Source organism: Hydra vulgaris, chromosome 04 (assembly GCF_038396675.1).
Source record: "Hydra vulgaris chromosome 04, alternate assembly HydraT2T_AEP".
Classification (NCBI taxonomy): Eukaryota; Metazoa; Cnidaria; class Hydrozoa; order Anthoathecata; family Hydridae; genus Hydra; species Hydra vulgaris.
Window position 1 is genome coordinate 9,510,669 of NC_088923.1, and position 19,332 is coordinate 9,530,000.

Sequence of the window (19,332 nt, forward strand, 5' to 3'; positions counted from 1 at the left end):
TCCTTGCCAGCCAAGTGGTGTACTTTCATGTTGAAACACATAAAATGTGTTTGTAGTTAATGTATCATAAAATGTGTAATTTCTAATTAGATAACACATTTTAATAAATTTTTCTCATAGCCAGTGCAGGTGTTGCAACAACATCAACAAGTGCTGCCTCAACAGTAACAGGAGTGACATCTGCTAAAGTAAATATTTTTAGTTTTTGTAAAGTAAAAATTAAAGTAAAAGTAGAGATTTGTAGTTTTTATAGGTTGTTGTAAAAATAAAACTTTAGAATTTTTATTTAATTTCTGTTGTAATTTTATACAATTTTCTAAATACCTTTTTGGCATTTAGAAAATTGATAAAGGGGCCCACAGGGGCGTGTCCATAACATAGATTTATAGAAATAGACTGTTTTAAATGATTTTGTAAATTTTTAATGATCTAAAAAAAATTAAAAAAATTTTTCAATAAAATTTTGTTTATTGGCTTGCAGTTTTTAAAGTCTTTTTAAACAATTGTTTCGTTGACCTACATTACACTGGTAGATCAGATGTTGCTTTTTTTTTAAAAAAATATTTTAAACTTGAAATAATTGTTAGTATACAAAGTGTTATTAATTAATATAATTGTTAGGATACAAAGTGTTAAAAATAGCATACAAAGTTAGTATACAAAGCGTTATAAAATTTGATAAAGTTGGAGTTAATCTCAAAAGCCTTGGTTTACACGCAACTAAGTTCTATGTACAACATTCCAGAACCAAATCATTTGATAATACGTTTTTTAAATTGGATAAACATGTATTTTAAGATACGTAATTGAACAAAAATTACGCAAATAATTTTGTATTTTAAATATCATATTTGTAATAGTTTTAATAAGTATTTTTATATGCCATATGATGTGGTAATGTGTGTTGCTTTTTATGTGGTTATATGTGTTATATAAGGTTATATGGATTGTTTATTTTGTAAATGTTTATGTGTTTTAATGTGTGTGCTGATAGTAGTTAAAATATGTACAATAAACTCTGGATAACTTTATAACCCTTAATAATGTAAATTAACTTTGAAATTCCAGTTGAGTCATTATTTATGGATTATACTCCCAATAACTCTAATACTTTTTAAGCTAATATCTTAGTCCCTTGGATGCCAGTGGGCTAGCTAACACGTTGATATTCATTCACTAAAAGCCGAGGATTCATTTTTTTAACAAAAACCTAATTTTATTATATTGTGATTATTTCTTTTTACTGTTGTTTTTTTAAAAAGAGTTGATAACCCAAACTTGCAACAAAAAATTTTAAAATTTTCTTGAAAAAACAACATCTCTTAAAGTAAATTTTTTCTTTGTTATCTATTTAGTCACATTTTGAGTTTTCAAATAAATAAATAGAGTACATAACACATTAATGTGTAATTAAGATGTAATAAGTGTGTCCAAAAATAATTTTGTTCCATTTTTAGATCAAATTCCTTCTCTTATGACTGATTTTTGAAAGTTTTACTACATAGAATAATTTAAGAAATCTTCTGAATGTTGATCGTTTTCTAAAAGCTAAAATAAAGTTTTGTTAGTCTTCATAGTATTTACTAAGAGCTATATAATAATGAAACAATTTTATTATTCAAATTGCTTTTTTAAGTACTTTTATAATACTTTTGATATTGTTTTATGTTAAATATATTTTTTTGCAATTTTTTTTTTTTTAAATTTATATTTTTATTTTATCTCAAGAAAAATGTTTTTGGTTTCTCACAATGATATTTATATTTTTTCTGATTGGTATTATTATTTTGTATGGATATATTAGCCATTTTTGCTTTATATATATATATATATATATATATATATATATATATATATATATATATATATATATATATATATATATATATATATATATATATGTATATATATATATATATATATATAAGTAAATTATGTTAGTGTATTTTACAAATAGAGTGCTTAATGTTTCTAAAGAACAGAGCAATAATAAATTAGTAAAAAACACTTATCTAACTTATAGAAAATAAAAGTTAGATAAGTGTTTTTTACTAATTTATATATATATTTATATATATATATATATATATATATATATATATATATATATAAATATATATATATATATATATATATATATATATACAGTATCGGACGAAACATGGTGGACAAACTCAAATTTAGAACAAAAGTTGATCAAAAACTAAAAAAAACTAGTAAAACAATTGAACATATTATTTTTTATGTAGTTTATTATGTTGTTCACAAAACTTAAAAGTTTTGAATTATACTAAAAATCACTAAAAAAGTTTTAAAACACATTTTCCCTAACAAACTACATTTTTCTTTGGACAAAACAAGGTGGACATTCAAAAAATTGACTGAAAATTCAAAAAAATTCAAAAATTAACTTATTATTTTTCAAAAAACTTCAAGAGTTAACTTAACATTTGGTAGGACCTCCTTTACTTTTAATTACTTCTTTCATTCTTCGGGGCATAGACGCAATTAATGAGTCAACAATTCTCATATCAATCTCTCGCCAGGCCTTCTCGATTTGTTCAAATAATTCCTCAGTGGTCTTCACATTTGCACGCTCAATCTTATTGTCAATTATTTCCCACAAATTTTCTATGGGATTCAAGTCAGGGCTTTGTGCAGGCCACTCCATTATGGTGATGTTCTTGTTCTTGAATCATTGTTTTACAACTTTTGACGTATGTTTGGGATCATTATCCTGTTGAAAAATCCATTTTAGGGGCATCTCCCATTCAGCATGTGGTAACATAACATCTTCCATTATATCTTTGTAAACAAAGCGGTCCATAATTCCATTAATTTTGTGAATAGGACCAGTTCCTAGTGCTGAGAAACAACCCCAAACTATAGCAGACGTTCCATGCTTAACACTCTTCTTGGTATATTTAGTATTGAATCTGGTGTTCTTTGGTCTCCAGACTCGCTTCTTGCCGTCGCTTCCAAAAAGGTTATATTTTGATTCATCACTAAAAAGTATGTTTTTCCACTGGTCTACAGTCCAATTTTGGTGTGCTTTGGCAAACGCAAGTCTTAGCTTTCTATTTTTAAAGGAAGTTAGCGGTTTCTTGCAGGCATTCGAGAAAACAATTTTGCTTCGTTAGCTCTTCGTCGCACAGTGCGATTAGAGATTTGTAGTTCAAGTTTTTTGGTTAATTTTGTGGATGACAAAAATGGATCTTTTTTAAGCTCTTTAACAATTATTCGATCTAGTCTTTGTGTTGTTTTTCTTGGACGTCCGCCCCGATGGTTTGTTTTATAGCAGTCACGAGATCCAAATGATTTGACAGTTTTGCTTACAGTCGATTTAGCTATATTATATTTTCTACAAATTTCAGCTTGACGTTTTCCACTTTTAAAATCATTTATAATATTTTCACGTAAAACACTTCCTAATTTGTCGTAAGCCATTTTAAGTTGCAATTTACTCCATATATCACGAGTTAAATCTATTTTTAGTTTAATTGAAAAAATAATTGGCCAGACGTTCCAAAATCTATTTTATTATTTTAGAGTAATGTTAGGATAAAAGTGAAAACAAAAGAATGCGGTAAATTGAATAAAGACAATGAAATCTTATAAAAAAAGCTTCGTTTTGATATGTCCACCTTGTTTTGTCCAAGGAAAAATGTAGTTTGTTGAAAAAAATGTGTTATAAATTTTTTTTGTGATTCTTAGTATGATTCAAACGTTTTAAATTTTGTGAAGAACATAATAAACTATTTAAAAATTAATATGTACAATTGTTTTACTAGTTCTTTTTAGTTTTTGATTAACTTTTGTTCTAAATTTGAGTTTGTCCACCATGTTTTGTCCGATACTGTATATTTCCGTTATATTTTTATATGTGAATAGAAACCATTTATACTTTTATCACCTTTGGTAATTACGATCCTGATGATTTCTGTTTGCTATATGTATCAATTATCACAAACAGCAATAAATAATATTTAATTGTCAAAATCGGTATTAAAAACAGCGTAATCGAAACATTTTGTTAAGAATACTTAACAGAAAAGTTTCTGTAAAAATGTCGAACAGATAGAGCTAACTTATTTGACATAACTAGGAACCGTTGCCCGTGTTTTGTATCCTCTATTGCATTATAAACAAAATCTTAACATGAAAGGTGTGAAAAGTGTGCTGTGTCAAGCACGCTCAAAAGGGTACTACTAACAGCACTATTAAGTTTGCCAATAATGTATAAGATGATAATTAAATATATTTCATTTCTACCTTTGAAGTTTGTAACTATTGTTGGTGCCATGTCATAATACAAACATCCATAATAACCAGATGTTGTTTTACCAGTAAATCCATAAAGACACAGACAGTCATTATTGGTTACAGCTATTCCACTTGCAACATACCCATTATAAGTCGAGTTTGTATTCTGATAACTTGTACAAAAATTTACACATGTAGTTGTGTCAAAATTAACAGAAACTTCATTTTTATAAACTAATTTCTCGTTATTATTCAAATTTGTTAATGTGCAATCAGTTGGCGATTCTCCTGAAAATAATGTAAATTAATAAAAAAAACATCAAATGAATCAAAAATACAATTACAATATGATTTTAATAATGATAGTTGACATATAAGCTATATATATTTTCTTCCATCATCTTCATCTTAAAGACAACATTCCGTTTAAACTTCCTAGACTTTTTATTAATAACTCTTATGTCAAAAGAGAGTGTTCTTTGTTGTTTCTAGGTGTAGTTTAAGATGAAAATGTAATGTGGAAAGAGCACATACGTATAATCCATTATAAAATCTCAAAAAATATAGGCCTCTTAAATAAAGCCAAACATTGTTAAACCAAACTTGTTTGAAAATTTTTTTTTTTTTTCATTCATTTCTATCTAAATTACGCTAATGTTCCTTGGTGCAACACTAATGTATCAAAAAAAAAAAAGCGTTTAATTAAACAAAAACATGCTGTAAGAATTATTGGAAATGTGGATCGCTTCTCGCACACTAAATTTCTTTTTAATAAATTTAAAAAACTCAACATATTTCAACTTAATTTATATCATATTCTTACATTTATGTTCAAAGTAGATAACAAAATGGCACCCATTTTATTTAACTCATTTTTAGAAGAAATAAATCACTTATACCCAACAAGATTTTCAAATTACAGTTATATTTAACCAAAAGCATATCATTCTGCTACTAAGTTCTCGATTGCAATCAGATGACCTAAATTATGGAACATGTTATTGTATTTCGAGTTACAAGAATTCCTTTCCTTGATCAATTTAAAAATAAAATAAAATAAAAACTTTTGATAATTGACAACGAACTAGACTTCTTCTGAAACTTTTAAATAGGAGTAATTACTCTTTATATTTACTTATTTACTTTATTTTTTGATCATACTTATTTTTGATTTTAAACTGAATCTTCTATATGGCGAAATCAATAAATACAAATATATACATACATATATATGTATATATATATATATATACATATATATATATATATATATATATATATATATATATATATATATATATATATATATATATATATATATATATATATATATATATATATATATAATGACAGATCTATAATAATCATAGATGTATATATGAATATATAATAATGACAGATGTATAATAACCAATGATGTATATAAAAAGATACAAATGGTTTTTCGGGGTGATGTTTTGGATCTTGTGTAAGTTTTCTTCAAACTTCTGCAGACAGCTCGATATTAAATCTGCACTTATTTATGTTAAATGATTTAAATGATCAGCATAATTATATTTTTCAATTTCACTTACATAAAATATGGAAGTTTTATTTGTTCCAAAATATATATTAAAATATTGAGTAAACAGAGGTAATTTAAAATTATCATGCAAATTAAAAAAAAAACATTTTTGTTTACATAACATAATACATGAGAGTTACATCTTTTCTGGATATTAAATTCTTCCTCTCTTGTCCTTCGAAGTATGCCATACATAGAGTGTCCTTTTAGGTATACCATACGAGGTATACCATACTTAGATTGTCTATCAAGGTATACCATGCAGTTCTGCAGCTTGCTTGCAACTCAGTTTGCCAGCTTTAACTTTTGTTATTGCCTTTTCGTTTTGCTCTTGACTATAATTGGTGACAAGAGATTTTTTTTTGTAGATTCGAGATGTTGTTGTTGATAATTGATCGATTTAATTACTCTACTTGTTTATAAGATCAAAATGATCAAAGAAATTAATTACCAAAACAAAAAGGAGGAAATATAATTAATATTACCAAATCAAAGTGAATCTTTGTTTAGTATAAACAAGTAGCAAAATTCCCTCGTTTTAGTTGTGGACAGGAAAGGCGTGCGATTGCACACTATTCCTGACCACGCATTTATTGTTTATTTTTTTGCGACAACTTGATTTCAGCTTTTTAGACATTCGAAAACGTTTCAAAAATGCACTAAATAAAATATAAGGTCATAAAGCAAAAAATTGCTTTTAAAGATTGTATACTATAAAAAACATTTTCTTCAAATTATCGAAAGATATTACGTAGTTAAAATGTGTATTTTTAAAATAAATGTAAACGTTTTTAATACAATTTGAACAATTAATTTTATAAACAACAACGAAAACGATTGTTTTAAACTTTTTAATGAATCCATAAATTTAATATTCAAAAACATAAAAAAAGTTATTTTTTTGTTATGGTATGTAAACTTTTTAATGAAATGTTTTACACTCACCTAAACGCTTTTAAATAAAGTTTTAAAACTCTATTAATTAAATATCATAGTATAGTAAATACAACTTTTATTTACTATTCTATATTATATTTATATTAGTTTAATTTTTTTTTAGAGCTATTGGTTTAATTTTTTTTTTAATTTAATCTCTTTCGTTAAGATTTCTTGCTTTTTATTTCAATTAAATTTCATATTTAGTCTTCAAAAAAAGAAGTATTTTTTTGACATAGATTGATAAGAAATTGGTTTTTCGTTTAATAGAAATTGAAATCTTCTTCCTGAGTAAAGTTATAGTTATAAAAGTAGAGATTTCTAAGTGGTGAAAAGTAGAAATTTCTAAAGTGGTGAAATCACTCCATTTCACTCTAAACTTGTACAGAATCTTTTTATTGCACTAACTAATAACTGATATCACAGTTGGGAGACATAACCAGCTCAACGTATGTGTTTTTATTGAATATTTTTTGCAGCTTAATTCTAATGGCCAACTAACTCTGACTAAATGGAATATTATACTAGATTATCATATGATTGTGATTATTGCTTTAATTTATGTTTAAGGTACATTTACGTATGTAATGTTAATTGGTAAAAACATTTAAAAAATAGCCTTGGTTAAGATGAAACCATATTTGGTCATTTAACAGTATTTTAACAGATACCTATGGACTTGTAAAAAATAATTTTAGTAAAAGATGTGATTAACAATGCATGTTTTATGTTAAAAAAAAAGAAAGTATCTTTCTGGGACAAATCTAAGGAAATTTACTTAATAAATAAAATTAACTTATAAACAGTTACTAGCTGGAATCACCGACACAAAAACCTACCTCTTACCTTAATCCCTAATTCCAAGGGTTATATATATACATATTATGTATATATACATATATAACCCTATATATATAACATATTATGTATATATATACATATACATATATATATATATATATATTTGTATATATATATATATATATATATATATATATATATATATATATATGTATATATACATACACATACACATAATTGTGTGTGTGTATATAGTTATATTTGTGCGTATGTATATATGAATTAATATGTGTTTATATTATGTATGTTTACAATACAGGGGGATATAAGAATATGTGTTTATATGTATTTATGTATGTAAGTATGTATGTGTGTTTGTACATATGTATTTTTATGTGTCTATATGTGCGTGTATGTATGTGACTAGTTCTAGATTACCATTATTTTTGTTATTGTTATTGTAATTAATTATTATTATCATTTTTATTGTTACATTGTATTGTTATTATTGTTACAACTACCACTTTTATTATTATCATTTTTTATTATTATTATTATTATTATTATTATTTTTGCTTCTACAACTTTTAATGTTTGTTTTGTTACTGATGTGCGCTCAACTTATTTCTACGCGCAGCGGCCTTGTTCGTCAAGGTTCGTGTTTAAGAGTTAGAGAGTTGAGAGAGGGTTATGACCGCAAGTAGTCTCTTCATCTGTAGTTGCCATCTCGGCCTTAGGGAGGTGAACTATAAAAAAAAAAACATTGTATATGTGAGATCTTTATAAAAAAAGGTTATTGTGTTATATCTGACAATCTTTATCACAATACTAAGGCAGTCTTTAGTTATGTTTCATAAATGAGATTGAGCAGGTGGTACTGGTATAAAGCTATTAACAGGCTGTCAAGTAACAGCTTTATAAAAAAATGACAAAAAATGATGGTATTTTGAGTGGAAAAATGATAAAAAATTAACAATAAATTACAAACTTCATTACAAAAATGAAAAAAATGAACACCTTTTTTAAAAAAACTTTTTAAAAACATTATAAATCATCAAAAATATTATTTGAATACTTTAAATTTTTAATAGATTTTTGTTGTTTAACATGCAACAAAAAGTTCTTAATAAGTTTAAAATAATATAAAATAACTCAAAAGAATTATTTGCCAAATAGTTTCCAATAACAAAACAAGGTTCAAAATAATTCAATAAGAAGTACGCTTATCCTAACTGTTACACATTTTTTTTTTAATTAAATTAACTATGTACTAACCTATATAACTACTTAATCCATAAAATTACCTAATCTATATAATTGCTAGGGTTGTTCACCGAAACACAAAACTTACGAAAATTTCACATTTTTTTCTTCCATTATTCAAATTGCTATTGCAAAAGTTGTACATGCGCAAATTCACCTTCCGTAACGCATTATAAAAAATAAATAACAATTCTGTAATAACGCTTTACAAAAAGAATCTTGCGAAAAACATCACTCCGAAAAAATATTTCCAAAACAGTTCCTAACGGAATCAGCATTTCGGAATATGCACTTATGGAAAAGACTCAAAAGCATTCATTAAACTGTTATAAAAAAATGTTCGTATTCATTATTTACATTAGAACAATGTTGTTAAATGATTCTTCAATATTTTATACATATATATCTGGTATACCTATCTATATATATGTATATATATTTATATATATATATATATATATATATATATATATATATATATATATATATATATATTATATATATATATATATAATATATATATATATATATATATTCCTATTGGTATGCCAGTGTTAATGTCAGTATATATATTTATGTACTTTAAGTACCGACTTTTACTTGCTTGTTGTCTTTCGCTTTGCAGAAATGGAGATTTACTTTTTATATTCTCATATAAAAAAATCCAGTAAAATAATTGCTTTCCATTAACCATAAGGTTCCATTACAAAGTTTAATTTTACTTCAGGTGTTCCTTGGCCGTTTTCAGTTCTTACTGAATCTTGCAATTGATTTATCACTACCTTTCAGACTAGCTACACCTCTTTTAGCGCTTGTATAGTCCTGGTGAGTTATTTTGAAATTGTTTCCAGGGGCGAATACCCAGGGAAGGGACATATTGTACATGGCTGCTTTTTTGCTACAATATCTTGCAATCAAGTTTTCACTACTTTCCAAAATAGCTAGACCTTCAAAACTTTCAGCAGTTGTATAGTCCAATAACGTTGGGATGTTGTATATCAAAACATTTTCCAGGGCCAACGATACAAAAGGGAACAAGTGCCCTTCCGGCATTCCCATCCTAACTTTTTTTTTCTTAATAAAAGAAAACATTTTAGAAAAAACCTTTGAAAAGAATACCTTTAAAATTTTTTTAAATTTACTTGATGTTATTAAGGTAATAAAAGTAAAAGCTCATATAACAACGCATCTCAGAAATAAAAAAAAGTGAAACTAAATCAATATAAAATCATTCAATTAGAAAACAAGTGATAGCTAATTTTAAGCATTTTAATATATAATTAAAATTTAGCATTTCTTAAATTAGGTCTTTTTTTGATTTCAACAAAGGCATTATTTCCCAATAACACAGCTGCATTCGTATGTTGACGTTATTCAAGTTATCTTAATTATTTAATTCTTATTCATTAAACGACATTTAAAAAAGTATTTATGATAGTCTTAGTTTATCTTTTAAAGTTTACAACTGAAACTTTACTATATCATATAATAATTAGTATTTTGGTTACTTAATTAATTATACGTAATCAATTGATAAAACGTAATTAAATATATTTGTAAATTTTTTTCCGTTAAGAACTGTTTCGCAAGTTGCAGTGCGAAATAGTTTCATTTTGAAAGAAATTTGGTTTTTTATCGTTGTTTCAAAAAATAAAATCTTAAAATGCTAATATATTCCAATACTAAAAATAAAATTTTATAATAAACATTTCGGTATATAAAACTCTTATTATTTACAATTATATATGTTTGGCCAATAAACTTTCTTTGTAGACTTCAAAACGTTGTTTAGAGAAAGAGCTTGTTTCACAAGTGCAACTTCCGTAAGCACTACTTTCGTATGAAGCGAAATAGTTTTATTTCGTAATTTAACTTGCGAAAGGCTACATTTTGTAAGTAGCATTTTCAGCGGGATATCAATGTGTTTTTTTGTATATTGTACAATATTGTCACGATAATGTAGACAAATTTGTTGACAAATAATTGTTTAATAAATAAATAATTGTTTAACAAATATACAATACTTTTACGATAATGAAAACAATATTGTTACGATAATGTACGTATTGATACATAAATATTGTAATCTAAAAACATCAATGGTTTTTTTTGTTTCGTAAAATTCGATACAAAAAAAATTTCTGATTTTCAATATCTTTCTGAAAGAATTTTATTTTCCAGAATTTTATAAAATCTTCCGGTTAACAACTCTAATAATTGCCAAATAATTTTCAACACCAAGATTCAAAGTAATTCAACAAGAAGTTCAAGTATAACTGCAAGTTGTAGTTTTTAAAAAAAAAATTGTGTTGCAGTCTGCAACACAACTTTTTTTTTTAAAACTGTTCAAAAAAATTTTTAAACAATTAACTCATCCATTTCACTTTTTCCTTTTAAACCAACATTTACCTATGTACCGAATATTTCTTTACTTCTATGTGCAGTGGCAATTTTGAGATTTTTTTTTTTTGCACTCTTTGTCTGTATTGCTTCATACCTAACACAAGGTATGAGCAATTTTCAAATCTATGTCTTCATTATTGATGGCACTTTGCATATATTTTGCTTCATCCACCATTTTCCGATCAAGTTAAAATTTTTCTTATCATTTTCAAGATTTTTTCCATTTTGATTTAGATTATTGTTATACTTTTCAATTTTTACTAGCATTTTTATTATCAATAAGTTTTTTGCTTGTGAGTACTCACAATACACATTCACATTTCTTTTTCTTTTTCTTTCTGAGATTTCCTTTTTTTTTATAAATTCTATGAGCATTTTGAAATGCTTTAACAATGCCTGAAAAGAGATCATCAACATTATATGCTCCATTGGCACCTTCTTGCAGATTCCTTTGATATTCCTATTTCCTAAATCACTTAGTTTCATTTAGTTTTATTCGCTCTGAAGTCAATGTATTTTTGTGATCTGATAAACTTCTCTTTGCAATAGCATTTTCATTCTCAATAGTTAAATAGCTCTTAACAAATTTACTGAGATAATAATACTTGGTCTTTAGGACACCAAAGTAAATTTTATTTAACTCACGTTGATCAATTTAATGAGAATAACTTATTTTTGAAAGACCTTCGGTAAGTTTTCCATACACAGCAAAAGGTTTAAGAAAACACTTTATCAAAGATATTAAAAAGTCTTTAATTGTTTAAAACGATTAAATTATGAATAAGAGGTTCTTTTCTTTAGAATATGGTAAAGTATTTTTCAAACAAGGAAACAATACCAATAAACAACTTAATGAACAGGTAAATCTTAAAAAAGTGTTAAACTAATAATGGAATCAAATAATCAATCAAGATCAACATACTTTTCAAAGAGGCGAGGAATATCTATAACTATAGCTACTATAAGCAAATATGCATTTGAAACAGAACGGAAAACAAATGGAGCTTTTATTATTAATGATGAATTGAATACTTCATCAAATTGTGACAGTAATTCTGAAAATGTTATCCCCAATTTTTTTATCTATTTATAAGATAGAAAATGATTTAGATAGAAAGTTTTACAATGATTATACTTATGATGACTTTTTTCAAAAGTGTAAGTACAGCTGTGATAATGAAACAGTTAATAGTGAGTTGATCCAGTTAGAACTTGTAGAGCAGCTGCGTGAGAGGTCTGTTAAGTTTGGCATAATACATGTATAATTGACATCACTATTAAAACTATTGAACCCATATCACCCCTTGTTGCCTTAAGATTCCAGAATACTGCTTAAAACTCCACGTAGTGTTGTAGTTAGAGAACTAGGCAATGAATCTTACTATCATTTAGGGCTGTGCAGTGATAATGAATGTTTTCTTTGTAACAACACGACAGAAGAAAGTGTAATAACATGTTTAAATGATGATGGCATTCCCAAATCTAAAAGTACTTTAGATCAATTTTGGCCAATCTTATGTTATGTTATCCAATCTAAAAATCCAAAACCATTTGTTGTTGATATATATATGGGTAAAACAAAGCCAGACTTGCTTTATAAATATTTAGACCAATTTATTACAGAAGCTAAAGAATTGTTGCTTCAAGATATTTTATATAACAGAGCTTTTTACACTATACAAATAGGTGCCTTCGTTTGTGACGCACGTGCGAGAGCTTTTGTAAAAAATATTAGGCTTCACAGTGGATACTGTTTCACAAGTGGATAAATGTTTCCCAAGTGAGTTTTCTCGTAAACCACATGCTATTCATGAAATTAGTTATTGGAAAGCAACTGAGCATAGAAATTTCCTTTTATATACTGGTATTGCTGCATTAAATGGAATTGTTGATGATGATGTTTATAAACATTTTTTGTTGTTGGTCTTTGGAGTAAGTATTTTAGTGAACCCTCTACTTTGTAAAACACATTCAGAATGCGCTGGCAGTCTCCTCAAATTGTTTGTTCAGCATGGACACATTTTGTACGGAAAAGAAATTGTAGTGTATAATGTTCACAAACTTGTACATTTAGCCTCAGACGCACAAAGATTTGGTCCTCTCGATAGTTTTAGTGCATTTCCATTTAAAAATTTTTTGGGAAAGCTAAAAAATTTGATTAGAAAACCTAAGCAGCCAATACAGCAAGTTGTAAAACGATTAGCTGAGATGACAAGTTTTTCTGTAGAACAAGATACGATTTCCGATGAGTTTGTTATGCCTGGCAAACACGAGCTAAGTCCTATTTTATCAATTGTCTATTTAAAAACATTGTTGTTCAAGATGGTAAAATCTTTTTACTGTGCCATTAATTTATTTCATCAAATGATTATTTTGACTACCCCCTACAATCAAGCTGCCTACACATCAGTGTAGTAAAATATGTAAACACGAACCTGCTTAGCAGTAGATATCTTGCTTTACCACTCATTCACAAGTATTCTTGAAATTCTTGTTTCATAAAAAAAATATAGAGATTACACAATTAACATGTATTGTTGATAGTTATATTAGATAATTATACAATTGAAGCATTTGATTATTTGTCTTTAAAAAGTTTTTTATGTTTTACGTTATTTTGATTTTTATATATTGTTGTTTGACACACAGTTTAAAGTTAATTAATTTAGAAAAACTATGGCTGGTGGTAAATATATAATTGTAGAGTTTATTGGAGATCAAGTAGAACCTGATCTTTTAACGTGGTTGTATAGAGATAAAAAGTATTGTTATTGGCAACCTTATCATAGTACTTCAAAGATAAAAATAGCTGTTACTACTGCTCAAATACCTAATACAGGCAATTGGTCTATGCATGAAGTTTTTGTTTTTTTTTGGAAGAATAAAATTGTTTAAATTTTTATTTAAAATAAAGAAGAAAGAGAAGAAAAGATTTTTTTTTTTTTTATAGTTTTAATATAAATTAAATCAATTTCTCATATATGTTAATTAACATATTTTTTTTGTATCTATATTGTATTTACATTATATTGTATTTACATTGTATCTATATTGCATCTACATTGCATCTACATTGCATCTACATTGCATCTACATTCCATCTACATTGCATTTACATTGCATCTATATTCTATTGTATGTACGTACTTTTTTTGTATTTTATTTGTCAACTTATCTCTTGCAAAGTTCACCGGACCTACTTGCTCTTTGTAAGACTAATTTGAGTTCAGGTGTCTCATCTTGCAATCTTAGTGTTGATAGTCATCTTCCTTTAATTCGTAGAGACTCCAATAGCCACATGCTTGGCCTGGGCATTTACATTTTAAAGAGTTCACCCATTTGTCATGAAACTAGGTTTGAATCCACAAACTATTCTTATATGTGCTTTCATTTAGCACCACTTCAATCTATCGCCTTTCTCTTTGTTCTATACCACTTTCCTTCATCTCAAGACTGCACTCTTTTTGATGTTATTTCTGATCATATTGACCAAGCGCTCTCTTTATCCATAAGCCTATAATGTTGTTGTCGGTGACTTTAATGCTCATCACATGGAATGACTTGGCTCTAGTGTCAGTGCTTCTGCAGGCATTAAAGCTCACAAATTTTGCCTTTTTCAATTCCTAACTCAAATAGCCAACTTTGCAACTCGCTTTTCAGACAACCCAAATCATTTACCTTCTCTACTCGACTTATGTCTTGTTTCTGATCCTAGTCAGTGCTCAATTTCTCCACATTCACCCTTAGGTGCTTCTGATCACAGTATGGTCTTTCTAAGACTAATATCTCATTCTTCTTCATCACAAATTACCTGAATTCCCCTATTATCGTACCTCTTACAACTACTCTAAAGCTGACTGGGATTCTTTACTTGATTTTCTTTGTGATGGCCCTTGGGTAGAAATCTTTCGTCTTCCTGTTGAAAAATGTGCTTCTTACATAACTTTGTGGATTCAGGCTGGCATGGAATCTTTTATTCCCTCTCAACGATTCCAGGTCAAGCCTAACTCTCCTCCATGGTTTTCCTCACACTGTGCTGCTGCGATTGCCAATCGAAACCGTTACTTCCATATTTTTCAGCAAAATAATTCTCCAGAAAACAGGCGTCTGTTTATAACTGCTGGAAACCAATGTAAAAAGGTTTTGTCTAACGCCGAAGCCCGCTATTCTCAAGTCATAAAATTTTGTATCTCATCTCAAAAATTAGGCTCTCGTGACTTCTGGAGAATCTTTAATAATATTAATAATAACAGCAAATCTTTATTCCCACCTCTCTTGTATGGTTCGGACTTGGTCACCTCACCTTAAGACAAAGCTGAACTGTTTGACAAAAAATTTTCATTGATATAATCTCTTGATTCCACTATTTGTGTTCTACATGACATTGCCAAAAAACAGGTCAATCCATTGTTTGATATTCGTATCACTCCAGCTTCTGTATCTAAAGTGATCTCCTGCTTAGACTCTTCTACAGCTTGTGGCCCCAACAGCATACCTGTTATTGTCTTGCAGAAGTATTCTCCGGAGCTGTTGTCTATACTCTCAAAACTATTTAACAAGCGCTTATCAGAGTCTTCTTTCCCAGCCTGCTGGAAAGCCACATCTGTGATCCTTATCTTCGAAAATTCTGGAGAGCGATCTGATTCGTCTAACTACCGTCCCATTACTCTTCTTCCTGTCATAAGCAAGATTTTTGAATCTTTAATTGACAAACGATTTCTCATCTTGGCTCAAATAACTTACTTTCTGACCATCAATATGGATTTCTATCTTCTCGTTCTACAGCTGATTTGCTAACAGTAATAACCGATAGGTCTTATCATGCGTTAGATAAAGGTGGAGAGATTAAGGCCATCGCTCTTGACATTTCTAAAGCTTTTGATAGAGTATGGCATGTTGGTCTTCTCCATAAGCTTTCTTCTTATAGTGTATCTGGCCACATCTTTAAAATTATTGAATCCTTCCTTTTCAATCATAGTATAAAAGTTGTCCTTGATGGACAGCACTCTTCTTCTTATTCTGTAACTTCAGAGGGTCCTCAAGGTTCTATGCTTGGCCCTATACTCTTTTTAATTTACATCAAAGGTGGCATTGTTTGCTGATGATACTACCATTTATTCTTGTCGTGACAAGAAACCAACACTCTCTGATTGCTTTATTATTATTATTATTATTTAATTATTTCCTAATCTTATGAATCATTATGCATAATACCCTCCGTTATTATCTTTAGAAAATTTTTAAGTTAGAAGTAAGTTAAGTTGGCTGAAATTCACAAAACCCGCTGTAATACATCATCATCCTTTTAAGTTATTGCATCAGTATTGTGCTACTGCTGAAATTAGTGCATCATCCTGTAGTTCCATATGAGTTCATTGTCTTGAATAAAAATTCAATTTAAAAACACATAATTCAATAAATATTTTTAAAGTCAATTTATAATGGAGACTAAAAGTTGAAATAAAGTATGGTGTGTTGGTCAAGCTATTGCTGTGATCACAGGACAAAAGTTGCATTTAAAAGACAAGTTTTGCAAACTTATTTTTTCTTTAAAAATAACAACAACAATGTAAGAGAAAGTGCAGGTCTTATGACAGATCTGGTTCTAGACTCTTGGCAAAAAACTATACTTTCGACAAAGCAACGTCATCATGTTATAACACATGATGAAAAACTTGCTGAGAAATACAGAAAGCTGAAAAAGAATGAAGGCTGCAAAACAGAAACTCAGCAAAAAAATGAAGAAACTTTTTCTCAAGAAATCAAAAAAATATTTGATATTGCTCATAAAGATGCTTTAAAAATAATCATAATAGACGAAGTCAAGACGTTTCTTATAATACAAAGAGAAGGAAGAAAAGGCTACATGAGTTCAGTTTATTGAGAATTGTTCAAACATGAACAACATACTTTAGACAGGAGAAAAACAAACGAAGAAAGAGAAACAAAAGAACTATATAGAACAGAAAAGAAAACGTGTTCAACAGTCACAGACCCAGTGTAGACAGAATCAGACTTCTCTCGGGGTACTGATAATGAAGTAGATGACTTTATTCCATCAATAGCAAAAAAACTGAAAAAGAGTGAAAAAACAAATTAAAAAAAAGTGATTACTCCAGCATTTTGTTCAGGTCTTGATCGTTTGAAAAATTCCTAATCGTTTTGATTCCTTGGTTTTGTCTACAATTTGTCAAGGGTTAGGTGTCAATATTAAACATATTTCAACATCATATGAATCTCTTTGATATGCACAAACTATAAACCGAAAAGAAGTTGCAAAAATAATCATTTTAGAATTCAAGCCACAAGTTCCATTAACTGTTCATTGGGACAGAAAACTGTTACCTGATTTGAACAGCAGAAATGAAGTGGATTGACTGCCTATGTTATTGACATGGTATGATGTAGAAAAACTGTTGTCAGTCCCAAAACTGGATAGATACACTGGTGAACAAATGAGTTATGCAACAGAATAAGATTTAAATGATTGGAAAATTTCATATGACAAAATTAATTTGAAAGTCTTTATTATACACAGCCTGTCAACATCATGTTCATGAAGTGATTTTATCCCATGTTTACAAAACTTGCTATGGAGCATCTTCTGGTCCAGAGGTCAAGTATTTTCTACGATTTCGTGATCAGTGGAGTAAATTCAATTTTGAATCTTGGCTCTCAACTGATGCACATCTTAAAGTGCATGGTTCGCTTGTACCATCAGTAATAGAGTTTGCTGTAAATAATCTGCTAGGAACAAAACAACCTCGCGATGGTTACGAAGAATTTTTGCAACTGTCGATAATTTTTTTAGGAAAAACTCCTCCAGGTCAAGGCTGAATAACCTTTCGTACTCCTGGTGCTATGCACCAAGCACGATGGATGGTAAAAGCACTATACTCTATTAAAATATACTTGTTTCGACAACTATTTCATTTAACAAAGAATGAAGAAAAGAATATTCTACAATTTTCAATTTTTTCAATTTTGATTTACAAGGAACACTGGTTTTAGGCTCCCATCTTTTCATCTGTTCCTTACAATGACCTGGCACTGATTAAGAAGTTGGATAATTTCAAAATATATGACAAAGAAGTTGCTGAATCTGTAAAAAAAAGCCATTGCAGGACATTTATGGTATTTATCTGAAGAACTTGTGAGTCTCTCTTTTATTAGCAGTGATGTTGATAACCAAACTAAAGAAAAAATGTTGATTGCACTTGAAAAGCCAGGTAAAAAAAAACAGGTAAAAAGGCTTGAAGGTAAAGGATTAATGGATACAATTGTAAAGGTAAACTTAGATGACTTTGTAACAAATAGATCAAAATATGTATTTGAAGTGCTTGGAATAAATTAAACATTTATGAAGGATTGTTGCCTAGACACATGGATTACAGTAACCGATAACCAGGAAGCCTACAAAACTGATAATTCTCTGAAAGTTGTAAATGACACAGCCGAAAGAGGGGTGAAACTTGATTCAGATTACATAAAAATCTTGGTGAAAAATGAAACTCAATTGTAATATGTTTTACAAACTGTGGAAGAACATTGACATCGAATTCCACATATTATTAAGTCCACAATTGTGAGGGCATTAATGAAAAAAAGTAAACAATCAACAAGTGAAAACAGTAAACAATTTGTACCAAAATTTGATTAAAATAAACAATAAATTTGAATATAAAAATTAAAACTTTGCATCCAAAAAAAAATTAAAATACATTCGTTTTTTTTTCTGTTGACCTTAAAATCTGAAAATATCAAATTTATATCAATGAAAGTCCGTTCAATCTTCATATGATAAGAAACCACGAATACCAGAAACGACCCCAATCAACATATATTTTCATCAAGAGGCAATAACATAACTATGATATTAGCATTAAATTGTTTAAGCATAAGGGTGACAGCAGATATCTTTAAAGGATTCTTAAATACACTGAAAATATTTTGGGGAGGAAAAAGAGTTTACCTTGGTTAAGTTTCATCAATCATTATCCGATTTTTATGATGAGTTATCCCTATGAAACTCGTTTTTTACACCGATACTCGCATTTTCTAAATCCTTGTAAAGAGACTTTCTCGAAAATAATAATACTACA

General features: G+C 28.1%; 1 protein-coding gene across 1 annotated transcript in view; it reads right to left on the reverse strand.

Annotated features, from left to right (window-relative positions):
* Positions 1-19,332, reverse strand: part of LOC136079550 (uncharacterized) — a 184,889-nt gene that overhangs the window by 67,762 nt on the left and 97,795 nt on the right. The window contains exon 6 of the mRNA XM_065795387.1: positions 4,273-4,551. Within this exon, the coding sequence (XP_065651459.1) occupies positions 4,273-4,551 (279 nt within the window). The remainder of the gene's footprint in view (positions 1-4,272; positions 4,552-19,332) is intronic.